Source organism: Calidris pugnax, unplaced genomic scaffold (assembly GCF_001431845.1).
Source record: "Calidris pugnax isolate Ruff unplaced genomic scaffold, ASM143184v1 scaffold71, whole genome shotgun sequence".
Classification (NCBI taxonomy): domain Eukaryota; kingdom Metazoa; phylum Chordata; class Aves; order Charadriiformes; family Scolopacidae; genus Calidris; species Calidris pugnax.
This window is the reverse complement of record NW_015090882.1, coordinates 3,201,293-3,213,636: the sequence shown is the minus strand read 5'-3', so window position 1 is coordinate 3,213,636 and position 12,344 is coordinate 3,201,293. Positions and strand designations below refer to the sequence as shown.

Genomic DNA, 12,344 nt, shown 5'->3' with positions numbered 1-12,344 from the left:
GAAGAGGCAGAAACTGAAATCTTACAGCTCGGGAGATGTGGGAAGGAGGAACCTTCCCCACTCCTTTTAGAACTTGTAAAGGGGATTAAAATACAGGGAGGAGGGTGAGCAGAATGAACGCTGAATATAAATGTCTCCTTTCCACTTGCAAAGGGTACGCGGGCTCCACGTGCTCAGGAGCATTGCTGGGAAAACAGCAATTAAAAGGCTTGAGTCTGACGAAGGCTTTGAGGCAAACGGTGACTCACGTGGGTCGAGGAGCAGGAAGGCAAAACATCTAACGGGTCTACACACCCCAAGCTGGAGTCTGAAATGAGACTTCTGGAGGGATGGACCTACGGGCAGCAGGATTTTAGCCAAGACCTGCTGATCTGCAGCCTTCAGAGGCAAAGAGCCAAAGCGTTTTCCACTGCCTGGGCAGCAGACCTGCTGGGTCTACGGTGCATATATTGTTTGTGGAGTGTTACGGAGAGAAATGTGGCACATTTCGAATTTTAGAGTAAGAGGGAACAGCAAGCTGATGAAAAGATTCAGAGGAAGGGTTATGAAGCTGAAAGCTTTGAAGGAGGGAACAGGGCAAACGTGGAGATAGATCTTTGAGCACCACTTGCTCCAGCAGCAGCCATGGAACCCTGCTGCCTCCACCGTGGCATTGATTTGAGAAGAGAACGAGGCTTCCACTGGATTTATCCCAAGGAAGAAGCTCCACTTTTTTCACCAGAAGCAAAAGCTTGTCCATCTTGAAGACCGGTGTGAGCCTCTTGTGTGAGTGGAAAGGCCTGATCGCACGCATCAAAAGCGTCTTCTCCTCCTCTTCCTCCTCCCTCCACCTCCTGTATCGCTCTTAACAATTCAATCCATAGCAGTTTGTCTTCATGGGCTGTAATTCATCTGTCTGTGATTTAGCTCATCAGATGCTCATTAAAGAGCTTGCAGCCTTTCTTATTCATGAGGAGTGAGAGCCGGGGATCTAAAAACACTTTGTCTTTGTCTTAACTGGATTCATTTAGTATTCTGGGATTCGGGGAGGCTAATAAACTTGTACGAGCTATTATTTAAAGGTGAGCTGCCAAGTGAACATGAAGGATGATCCCAGCACCACCAGTGTGCCCGGGGGGGGCTCTCAGGCATCCGATATCAGGCGTGAGCAGCAGAGGGAATTGTTGCTAAAACCCCAGCAAGATATTCCTCACTGCTCTGTGGAGGATGTCCCGCAAGGCCGCGGCCGTGCGCGATGGGATAACGCAGCTTGAGGTGATGGAGCTCCCGGAGCTACGTCTGCAGCGAAGACGTAGTGTCAGCGGGATAGGCAGAAATATTTTGTGTGTTGTATAGAATCATATAGAATCATAGAATTGCCCAGGCCGGAAGGGACCTCCAAAGGCCATCTAGTCCAACCCCCCCGCAGTCAGCAGGGACACCCCCAACTAGACCAGGTTGCCCAGGGCCTCGTCGAGCCTCTCCTTGAATATCTCCAGGGATGGGGCCTCAACCACCTCCCTGGGCACCCTGTTCCAGTGCTCCACCACCCTCACAGTAAAGAACCCCCTTCTAATCTCCAGTCTAAATCTGTTCCCCTCCAGCTTGAAGCCATTTCCCCTCGTCCTGTCACTGCAGGCCTTTCTAAACAGGTTCTCCCCAGCCTTCCTGTAGGCTCCCTTCAGGTACTGGAAGGCTGCTATTAGGTCTCCCCGGAGCCTCCTCTTCTCCAGGCTGAACAACCCCAGTTCCTTCAGCCTGTCCTTGTAGCAGAGGTGCTCCATCCCCCTGATCATCCTTGTGGCCCTTGAGAGCTTGGACTTGACATCTGGTTTTCTTTTGAAGCGCCGCTATTGTTCTGAGCCGCCGCCTCTAACTCTGGCAAGTGCCTGTAACGATGTGTGCTTCCCACGTTGCCTGCACACACACACACACACACACACACACACACACACACACACACACACACACACACACACACACACACACACACACACACACACACACACACACACACACACACACACACACACACACACACACACACACACACACACACACACGCTGAGAAACGGCCTGTCACCAGCCTTTAACGAGGATACGCTGGCAGCCTGCAAGAGAGAACAATACCCCTGGGCTGCACAAAGCAGTTTTTCCTTTCCCCGGTACTTTAATGAACGCTTGAGCTATTTCCAAGCTGTAGGAAGAGGAGAGGGGATGGATGGGTTCTCCGTTCTCCTCCTTTCTGAGCCTTTCTGGCTCTGCACATCAGAGACTTCCAGAAAGATGAATAATTCCCGGCAATTATTGAATTTACTGGTAGTCATATGCATAGTTTCATCAAGGCAAGGCTGGATGGGGCTTGGAGCAACCTGCTCTGGTGGGAGGTGTCCCTGCCCAGGGCAGGGGGGTTGGAATAAGATGATCTTGAAGGTCCCTTCCAACTCTAACCATCCTATGATTCTACAATCAAGCTGTTGATCGTAGATCTACGTAGATCGTAGATTCTGGGGTTGTTCAGTCTGGGGAAGAGGAGACTGAGGGGAGACCTTATCGCTCTGTACAAGTACCTGAAAGGAGGCTGTAGAGAGACGGGGGTCGGTCTCTTCTCCCAAGTTACAGATGTCAGGACAAGGGGCAATGGCTTCAAGTTGCGCCAGGGGAAGTTCAGGTTGGATATTAGGAAACATTTCTTTACTGAAAGGGTTATCCAGCATTGGAATGGGCTGCCCAGGGAGGTGGTGGAGTCACCATCCCTGGAGGTATTTAAGAAACGTGTAGACATGGTTCTTCAGGGCATGCTCTAGTGCCCAAGATTACTGGTTTGTGGTGGGGGGTTGAGTGGGTGGGAGGCGGTGGGAGCTGGTGTGGGTGGGTTTTTTTGGTTTTTTTGTTGTTTTTTTTTTTTGTGTGGGTTTTTTTTTTTTTTTTTTTTTTTGTGGTTGGACTCGATGATCTCTGAGGTCCCTTCCAACCACTACAATTCTGTGATTCTGTGATTCTGTGAAGAGACCTTAGAGGTCTCTTAAGTGACTACAACCACCATGAGCTCTTAAGTTCTCTGTTGGGCTTTTAAAACAGCAGCTCTGCCAGGCAATACTTGCAGTTGGATTCTGTGCTTGCCTCCAATGTACTGAGTTTTTTCGGGAATGGTGGGAAGCTGTGGGGCTCCACAGCCAAAATCCTGCCTGGGGGTTCCAAACCCCGGCAGGGCACGCTGCCGTTCATGTCAACCGCCTTCCCCGTTGCTGTGTTTATCAAGATGGGGAAATCTTTGGAAATATAAACCTGTGCTAATTGCTCAATGTCACAGTATTTAGAAATACTTCATGCTTGTGTTTATAATTGTGCATTGTCCTACGTAAATATTAATACCATATTTTATTTTTTTTTCTTTTGTAGTGTACAGAGGCCAAAAAGCATTGCTGGTACTTTGAAGGATTATATCCTACATATTATATGTAAGTAGTCATCACATTCCTTTTCGCATTTTCTAGCGCTCGAGAGACAATTAGATTCTGTAGGCTCTTAGAGTTTCATTCTTTCACTTATTTCTCTGAGACTTTTTCTAATTTACAACTTATTTCCTCTCCCTTCCTTGCCCATGTCCCATCTCTTTTCTCCTTATTAAAAAAAGCGTACGGACTCGTTTTGCCACCCAATCCAGACGACCTTTCCAGTTGAAAACAAACTCCCATCTCTTTTCTCCTTATTAAAAAAAGTGTACGGACTCGTTTTGCCACCCAATCCAGGCGACCTTTCCAATTGAAAACAAAATGCAAGATCTTAAGGAGCTCTTATTTCAGAACACTGGAAGGAAACATAAGTAGAGCTATGCAGGGACAGTTCTCCCTTTGTCTTGAACAAGGGCAGGGAATCGGGCAGAATACCAAGGATGCTTTGAAAGCAAGTTTGTCCCTGTGCTAATACTGTTGTTTAATTTAGGGAGTTGGGATGATTTGTTATCTGTGGCATAACTGTCCTGTTGATGAGTGGCACCTACATTTGCATCAGGTTTGGGTGTGAACCAAATGGTCACACCCAGGTGCGTGATGGAGGATGTCTCTGAATTGCAGTTTTCTATTTGAAATTGCCCACAGCAACAAGAAGAAGGCGGAGGAAATGTGCGGGTGGGAAGTCTCATCCCTGTGGATTTGGGGGCAGAAAGGGGATAAATGAACTACACTTTGTCCATGGGTTGTATGATTTCATAATTGTAAACGCCATCCAGCGAGACTTGGACAGGCTGGAGGGCTGGGCAAGGAAGAACCTCATGAGGTTCAACAGGGAAAAGTGTAGGGTCCTGCACCTGGGGAAGAAAAATGTCAGGTACCAGTACAGGTTAGGGGTGGACCCGCTAGAGGCAACTACTGAAGAGAAAGATCTAGGGGTCCTGGTGGACAGTAAAATGACAATGAGTAAACAGTGTGCTCTTGCGGCCAGGAGGCCAATGGTATCTTGGGCTGCATAGGGAAGAGTGTGGCCAGCAGGTCAAGGGAGGTCATTCTCCCCCTCTACTCTGCACTGGTGAGGCCACCACTGGAATCCTGCGTCCAGTTCTGGGCTCCCCAGTTCAAGAGGGACAGGGAACTACTAGAAAGAGTCCAGCGAAGGGCAACAAAGATGATTCAAGGATTGGAGCATCTCCCTTATGAGGAGAGACTGAGAGAGCTGGGACTCTTTAGTCTGGAGAAGAGAAGGCTGAGGGGAGACCTTATCAACGCCTACAAGTATCTCAAGGGCGGGCTGAGGGAGGAGGGAGCCAGACTCTTTTCAGTGGTTCCCACTGAGAGGACGAGGGGCAACAGGCACAAGTTGGAACATAAGAGGTTCCACTCAAATATGAGGAGAAACTTCTTCACGGTGAGGGTGACAGAGCCCTGGAACAGGCTGCCCAGGGAGGGTGTGGAGTCCCCTTCTTTGGAGATTTTCAAGCCCCGCCTGGATGCTCCTGAGTAACATGCTCTGACAAGCTCTAGGCAATCCTGCTTCAGCAGGGGAGTTGGACTAGATGATCTCTATGGTCCCTTCCAACTCTAGAAATTCAGTGAAATTCAGTGAAATAAACATATGTTTAAAAAAAAAATAATAAAGTGGGGTGGAGGAGTAGGTAGCAGCATTATGTCATCAGTTCCCTGAGCAAACTCTTCCTTGCTGAAAGATTGGAAATTATAATAATCCTTATGCTACCCAAGAACTTTCATCCCTTTTCTTTTCCACCTCCACTTCATCTGCCAGAAATGGGAGAGAAATGCTAGAGACAAAAAGCAGCCAGGAAGCCAGGCGAGAAACAAAGCTCTGAAAGAATGAAACACTCTAAGGTTTAATCATCTGCGATCCTGAATATTAGCTGCTTAGGAAGTCTTTGTGCCTAGAACTCACTGTCTTTTTTTCAGGTGACTGAAATGTTGAGAATTACTCATAAATGGTTGGCCGGAACAGATGGGTGAATTTAAATAACTTCATTTTCCTGCTAATAAAATAGGGCTTTGGTTCCACCTACATTTTGTTTTGTTTTGCTGCGATGTGGGAAAGAAGCTGGGATGTTAGGAAATGATGAAAACCCCGCTGGACCTTGACGTTCAGGAGCGCGTTATTTGTCCGTGTTTTGCTCACTTTTCTCCCCACGTGTTTTTGCAGCCAGTGTTTGTCTCCCTTGGGAGACGCAGGGGTAGCTACTCGGATGTTGGCTGTTAGCTCGGACTCTGTTAGCCCAGAAGGCCAATCCCATCCTGGGCTGCATCAAAAGAAGCGTTGCCAGCAGGTCCAGAGAGGTGATTCTGCCACTTTACTCTGCTCTGGTGAGACCTCACCTGGAGTATTGTGTGCAGGGCTGGAGCCCTCAATATAAGAAGGACATGGACCTGATGGAGAGGGTCCAGAGAAGGGCCACAAGGATGATCAGGGGGATGGAGCACCTCTGCTACAAGGACAGGCTGAAGGAGCTGGGGTTGTTCAGCCTGGAGAAGAGGAGGCTCCGGGGAGACCTAATAGCAGCCTTCCAGTACCTGAAGGGAGCTACAGGAAGGCTGGGGAGAGCCTGTTTAGAAAGGCCTGTAGTGACAGGACGAGGGGCAATGGCTTCAAGCTGGAGGGGAACAGATTTAGACTGGAGATCAGGAGAGGGTTCTTTACTGTGAGGGTGGTGGAGCACTGGAACAGGTTGCCCAGGGAGGTGGTTGAGGCCCCTTCCCTGGAGATATTCAAGGTGAGGCTCGACGAGGCCCTGGGCAACCTGGTCTAGTTGGGGGTGTCCCTGCTGACTGTGGGGGGGTTGGACTAGATGACCTTTGGAGGTCCCTTCTGGCCTGGGCAATTCTATGATTCTATGATTCTTTGTGCTGCAGGTAAATCCAGACCACGTCCTGTGAAAGCAAGGGGTGCAAAGAGGAGGCTCACTATCTGCCGTAGATCTGAAGCACGCGTGGTTGCTTTCTAATTGGTGACTAGTTTCCTGTCATCTTTGTGGGCTGAAATGGATTATCTTCCAGAAAAGCAGTGCGTTTATTTTCCAGTCCATCAAAGAGGTTAATTGGAATTGCGCTTCGCTGAAAGGAAGAGGGCCCTGTGGTGTTGGTGGGTTGTTGGTTGGTTTGGGAGATCTTTTGATGTGGAAGGAAAACTGTTGTATATTGTCTACGCCGGGTCAACCAGAAGACTGTTCTTAGCAGTCGTGTGTGTTTGTGGGAGCTACTGCAGCACCCCGTTATCAGAGTCATTGCATAAACCCGTTGCGATTGCCGGTCTCCTGGACAGTGTGAGGACATGGAAAAAGGAAGGGGAAAGGGGTGGGACGTGTGTGCTCAGTGATTATGGCAATGGTGATGAGTGTCCTGTTCATGCTCCTGTTGTTACTGAGATTATGAGTTTAAATCAGGAAGAAGAAACACTAAGGGAAGACAATGAGGCTTTGGGGATGGTGAAGCTCAGAGGACAGATGATGGGAGACAAGTGAAGAAATGTGGAAGGCAGGGGAGAGAGGGTGTTTGAGTGCATTGGAGCCCAGAACTTTAAAGGGGGCATGCCTCAAAATGATAGGAAGGTCATTGATGTCTACATCAGTGCCTGGGGTTTCCTACTTTGTTACTTCTGCAATTTCAGTTCCTGTTGTCTAGGATCCCCAGCTGCTTCCTTCCTGCACTGTCTTTTCACACCTCTGTGGTGGAAGAGAGACACACCACCAAATCTCAATGTTTTGGGGTGAGGTCCCATTGCTTTGGCACTCGATTGACCCTTCGCTGAGTTAATTCAATTTGCTAATCCCACAGAAAGTTGTTCATTTTAGCACAGTCGAGTCAGTGTTGAGTCAGCTTGGTAGGATTTTTGGCAAATGCTGGTGAAACGGGAGGCAAGGAGTATTCTGCATATTGTGGGGGAGGAGGCATGAATAGGATCTTCTCCATTAGCATATGGTTAGATGTTAAATCATCCAAAGGCATAATAAGTAACTCCATCCTGAGAGTGTCTCCTGTGTGCAAATCTAGATCTGGGGTGTGCTGTAGTGAAACAGGTTTTATTTTATCTTACAATTTCTGGAGCAACAGTCCATAAAAAGCAGTTATGTTTAGTCAAATGAGTTTGCAATAGCTTCCATTCCTTTCTAGCCCTGGTTTTCTGACAGAGTTTTTTTTCTACCCAGTTAACATATTGTCGTGGTGTAGGTGTAGCCTGTCCTTTGGTCTTGAGACTATCTTTGGAGAATTAGGAAACCCAGCACTGCGATCCTCTTTAATGATTTCCCTGTGATTTCAGTCCCATGCTGCCCGTATGTCATGTCTCTCTTGGAGACACTTTGTTTTATAACGAAAAGGTTGGCTTGTCAGCTCAGAAATGCCAAGTCCTGTGTCTAGTCACAGATGTAGTGAGGCATTGCTTGGACCAAGGCATCCCTGGACTGGCATGTCCATATGCTTTATTTCTTCTGGGTGGGCACGTCCTCCTCAAAAGTGCCTGCTCCTCTTTCGACTGCCCAGAGTCATAGAAGTCCAAGGTGGACTGTCACATGAAATGGTGGTTTGCTTTTATCATCAGAACTTTAAAGGCACCATAGCTGAGTTAATCTTTCCTGTAAAGGCTCTACTTCAGCCATCCAATGACAGAGATAAGACTGTCTGCTGAGCAAGAGGAACATGGGATAAGAAATCAGTGTGCTGAAATAAGTGTCCTGGAAATTCAGTTAGATTGGGGGCTGGGGCTAAAACTTGCAGTGATAGGAATGTTCTTCTTTTGGAGCTCAAGTTTTTTTAAATCTGTCTTCCAATGTAGGTATTTAAAAAAGAAAAAGCTGTTAGAAATGTTGCTCTTAAGCTTTCTTAAAACTTGCTGGTTATGCTTTCTTTATTAACAGCTAGGGCTAAGGTTGGAGGTCTCTGTTACAGAACTAATTATACAAGTAATTAATGGTATTGGTATCTTTTGACATTATTTTTCCAGTGGACATCTTGTTTTAGCCTTCATAGACTAGCAGTTTGTTTCAAGCATGTTTCTTCCAAATATAATTCAATTTCTTAAGGCTAGATGAAGAGACTGATAACTTCCCAAACTTTCTACCTCTGCTGTGTGAATTTCTTAACTTACGATAAAGCTTATTTCAGACCAGAAGCCATCATGGAAAGTCTCCTAGGAATTTGAGAGACATACATAGGTTGTCTACTCTCTGATTGTCCCCTTGTACTGGGCACTTTCTACTCTCTGATTGTCCCCTTGTACTGGGCATTTTTGAGGACCCACCTCGAGGGCTGAGTCCAATTTTGGGGCGCCACCTCGAGGGCTGGGTCCAGTTTTGGGGCGCTTCCCACAAAAAAAGACCTTGAGGAGCTGGAGCGGGTCCAGAGAAGGGCAACGGAGCTGGTGAGGGGTCTGGAGCACAAGTCTTGTGAGGAGAGGCTGAGGGAGCTGGGGGTGTTGAGCCTGGAGAAAAGGAGGCTGAGGGGAGACCTTCTGGCTCTCTCCAACTCCCTGAAAGGAGGGTGTAGCCAGGGGGGGTCGGTCTCTTCTCCCAAGGAACAGGCCATGGGACAAGAGGAAATGGCCTCCAGTTGCCCCAGGGGAGGTTCAGGTTGGAGATTGGGACAAAAGTTTCCACAGAAAACGTTCTTAAGCCTTGGACTGGGCTGCCCAGGGAAGGGGTTGAGGCCCCATCCCTGGAGGGATTTAAAAGCCGGGTTGCCATAGTGCTTAGAGACATGGGGTAGTGATGGGTTTTATCAGAGTGAGGTTGATGGTTGGACCAGATGATCTGAAAGGTCCCTTCCAACCCGGACAGTTCTATGATTCTACTGTTGATACAGAGAATTTCCAAGGCTGCTCTTAATTTACTTCACTAACCAAACCAACCATTTCTGTGTCTCCTAGTTGGCCAAGTGATGAGATACTGTCAGTTTGATACTTTTTTCCTGCTGTCAGCAAAATGTTTATTTACGTGGCCTGGAAAAATAAGTAAACAAATACAAAACAGAGAAAGGAATTAGTCATTGGAGTCTGGAGCCAAGTTATCCCTGACTTAGCTTAAAGAGTTAGATCATACATCTCCTTGTGTGGATGCACAGGAAGCAATTCAGAATTAAAGCTGTCTCAACAGCCTTGACTCTGAACCTCTACAAGGATCCTCATCCTACTCTCACATAAACAAGCCAGCTCAGTCTTAATTCTAGATGTACCTGAAGTGCAGATGGTTGGTAGAAAAGACAGGCAACATAATTCTCTAACTTGGCAAGAATGTGAATAAAGACAGAGTGAACATACTAGAAACCACGGCCCCGGCGGCGCTGAAGATACACCAGTTGTTTTTTCCAGTTCTCAACTGGAAATGGATAGTAGAGGGGAAAGCTTCCTTCCGTTTTGCTGATGAGGAATGGTTTGCTTACGATGGTTGTGAACGTCCCCCTGGTTGCAGGGTGCAGTATGTTCCCTGGTATGACTGACCCATCCCACAGGCCTTTTCTGTTTGTTTTTTCTACCCTCACGTTGGAGCTTTTAATGAGCTGATAGATTCCAGATGCCAAAACCTGCGTGTTTCTAAAACTCTCCTTTCCAGGCTCCCTGGCATGTTTATAATACAGCACAAATGTTGTTGAGTATGAGTGGTAAGCACGTGTCACAGCAAGAGGAACACCATGGCTGGTGTCCCTGGGTCGGTGAAGTAGACACCCACAGGGAGGGGGTTGGCTGATGTAGAGGGAGAAAAGATTTTTGATGCTCTCCAGTGTTGAGTTGACGTTATTTCAGCTCATCCTGTATTGAATTTTTTAATAATATGATATTGTAAGAGAAGTGGTGAGGAAAAGAGAGTAACTCTGATTAGAGAATAACTCAGGTGGGAAGGGTTCTTAGGAGATCTCCAGTCAAACCTCCTGCAGGGTCACCTGTGAGGTCAGACCAGGTCGCTCAGCGCTTTAACTTGTCAGGTCTTGGGGAAACTCCAAGGAAGAAGATGACACAGCCTCTCTGGGCCATGTGCTCTGCTATCTGGCTGTCCTCATGGTGAACAATTTTTCTCACATATGAGGTTGGAACCTCTTTTTGTTTTGTTTTATAGCCATTGTCTGTTGTCCTCCCACCTTGCACCACTGGGAAGATCCTGGCTCCATCTTCTTAGTAACCTTCTCTTGGGTACTGGCAGGCTGCTCTTGGGTCCCTCTGAAGCCGTTTCTTCCCTAGGGTGAAGAAGCCCAAGTCCCTCAGGCTGTCCTCACAGGACAAGTGCCCCAGCCTTTGACTATCTTGGTGGCCCTTTGCTGAGTTCACTCCAGTTAGAGTTTCATTCTTTTTACTGGAGATGCCAAACCGAATGTGGTCCGAGTACTCAGTGAAAGGTGATAGTCACTTCCCTTGTTCCACTGTCTAGGCTTCTGTTGACACAGTCCAGGACGCTGTTGGCCTTTATTGCTGCCATGGCACGCTGCTGGCTTATGTTCAACTTGCTGTCTACCATGACCCCTCGAACCTTTTTAGTAGAGCTGCTCCACAGCCAGCAAGATGTTCATCCTTCCCACAGGCAAGGCTTTGTATTTGGTTTTGCTCAGCTTCATGAGGTTCCTGTCAGGCCAATTCTCCAACCAGTCTAGATCTTTGAGCTCGTTGGCTGATCCCCACTTTGGTACCATCTCCAAACATGGTGAGAGTTCTCTATCACCAGTTCCAGCAACACGCATGTCAACAGGACACGTCCAGACCTCTGGGGTACTACCAGTGATCACTTCATACGCTCTAAGCAGAGTGTGACCCATTCATTGACCACTGCCCTCTGAGCCCAACTGTACAACCAGCTCATCTAGCTGTCTGCCTGCCCAGACCATAATGTCTGAACTTGGGTAGAAGAATATTGTGGAAGACAGTGTGGAAAGCCTTGCTGAAGTTGAGGTAAATGACATCTGCTGCTCTCCAGCTTGTCCACAGATACCATCCCCTGCCAGTGGAGTGGTAGAAGCTCTTCTTCCTGCACTCTATTTCCCTTGCAAGTAGCAGTTGTAGGTGAGTTTTGGCTTTCCTCACATCACCCCTACATGTGTGGTTTCTAAACTCTTCCTTGGTAACCTCAACCTGCTTCCACCTCCTGAATACTGGCTTTTTGCATTGGAGCTCAGCCATGGGTTCCGTATATAAGTGTGTTTTGACGGGTCATTGTTGAGCGAGAAGGTGAAAGACCTCCAGTATCTGGAAGAAAATGTTATTGTTGCTGCTGACAAATATGTGGAGAATGGAAGAAAGGTAGGGGAGTGCCATCTTGTAACCTCTTCTAATTCTTGTTAACCCGAATTAATGTTAAAAGCATGTGCAGGTGGAAGTGCTGTATTTTGAGGCTAATATGTTTCTGCCATAGAAAGTACTTTACTGCAGACAGCTGCCTGTGTACACATTTATTTTACGTTCACTGAAGCTGTTTAAGTTTTCATTTAGAATTCATACAAGAACATTGATGTAAACCTAAAAAAAAAAAAGCCATGTTTTCTAATATTCTTCATGTTTAAAACGTGTTCCTGCCCTACAGGGGAATGGTCAATTCTTTTTCTTATTTTGGAGGAGAAACACTGATTGTGTTCTGTTTGTGGGTGGTTTTTTTTTTCACAGTTTTTGAAATGAATTTCTTGTGCGTTTCCACACACTTCTCTTCCTTTGCAGATTAAATTTTATTGTATTTATCACACAGTTGTATTCATCTGGGTTTTGAATGTAAGCCCTTACGTGCTCGGCGGGTCAGCCTACAATAATAATTTTCTCCCTTAACCAAGAACCTGCAAAATGTTCCAGATTGAAAACAATAAAAAAGCCATTTTTCTCTCGCTGTGATTCAGGTAGCTTAGAGAGCACTTCTTCCATCGATGGGGGGGGGGGGGGAAAACACCCAATCAATACACAAGGGAGAC

At 47.1% G+C, this 12,344-nt stretch overlaps 1 protein-coding gene across 1 annotated transcript in view; it reads left to right on the top strand.

Annotated features, from left to right (window-relative positions):
* Window positions 1-1,206: 1,206 nt before the first annotated feature.
* VOPP1 (vesicular, overexpressed in cancer, prosurvival protein 1) overlaps window positions 1,207-12,344 on the top strand; it is a 30,225-nt gene continuing 19,087 nt past the window's right edge. The window contains exons 1-2 of the mRNA XM_014946960.1: window positions 1,207-1,296; window positions 3,382-3,440. Coding sequence (XP_014802446.1) covers window positions 1,207-1,296; window positions 3,382-3,440 — 149 coding nt within the window. The remainder of the gene's footprint in view (window positions 1,297-3,381; window positions 3,441-12,344) is intronic.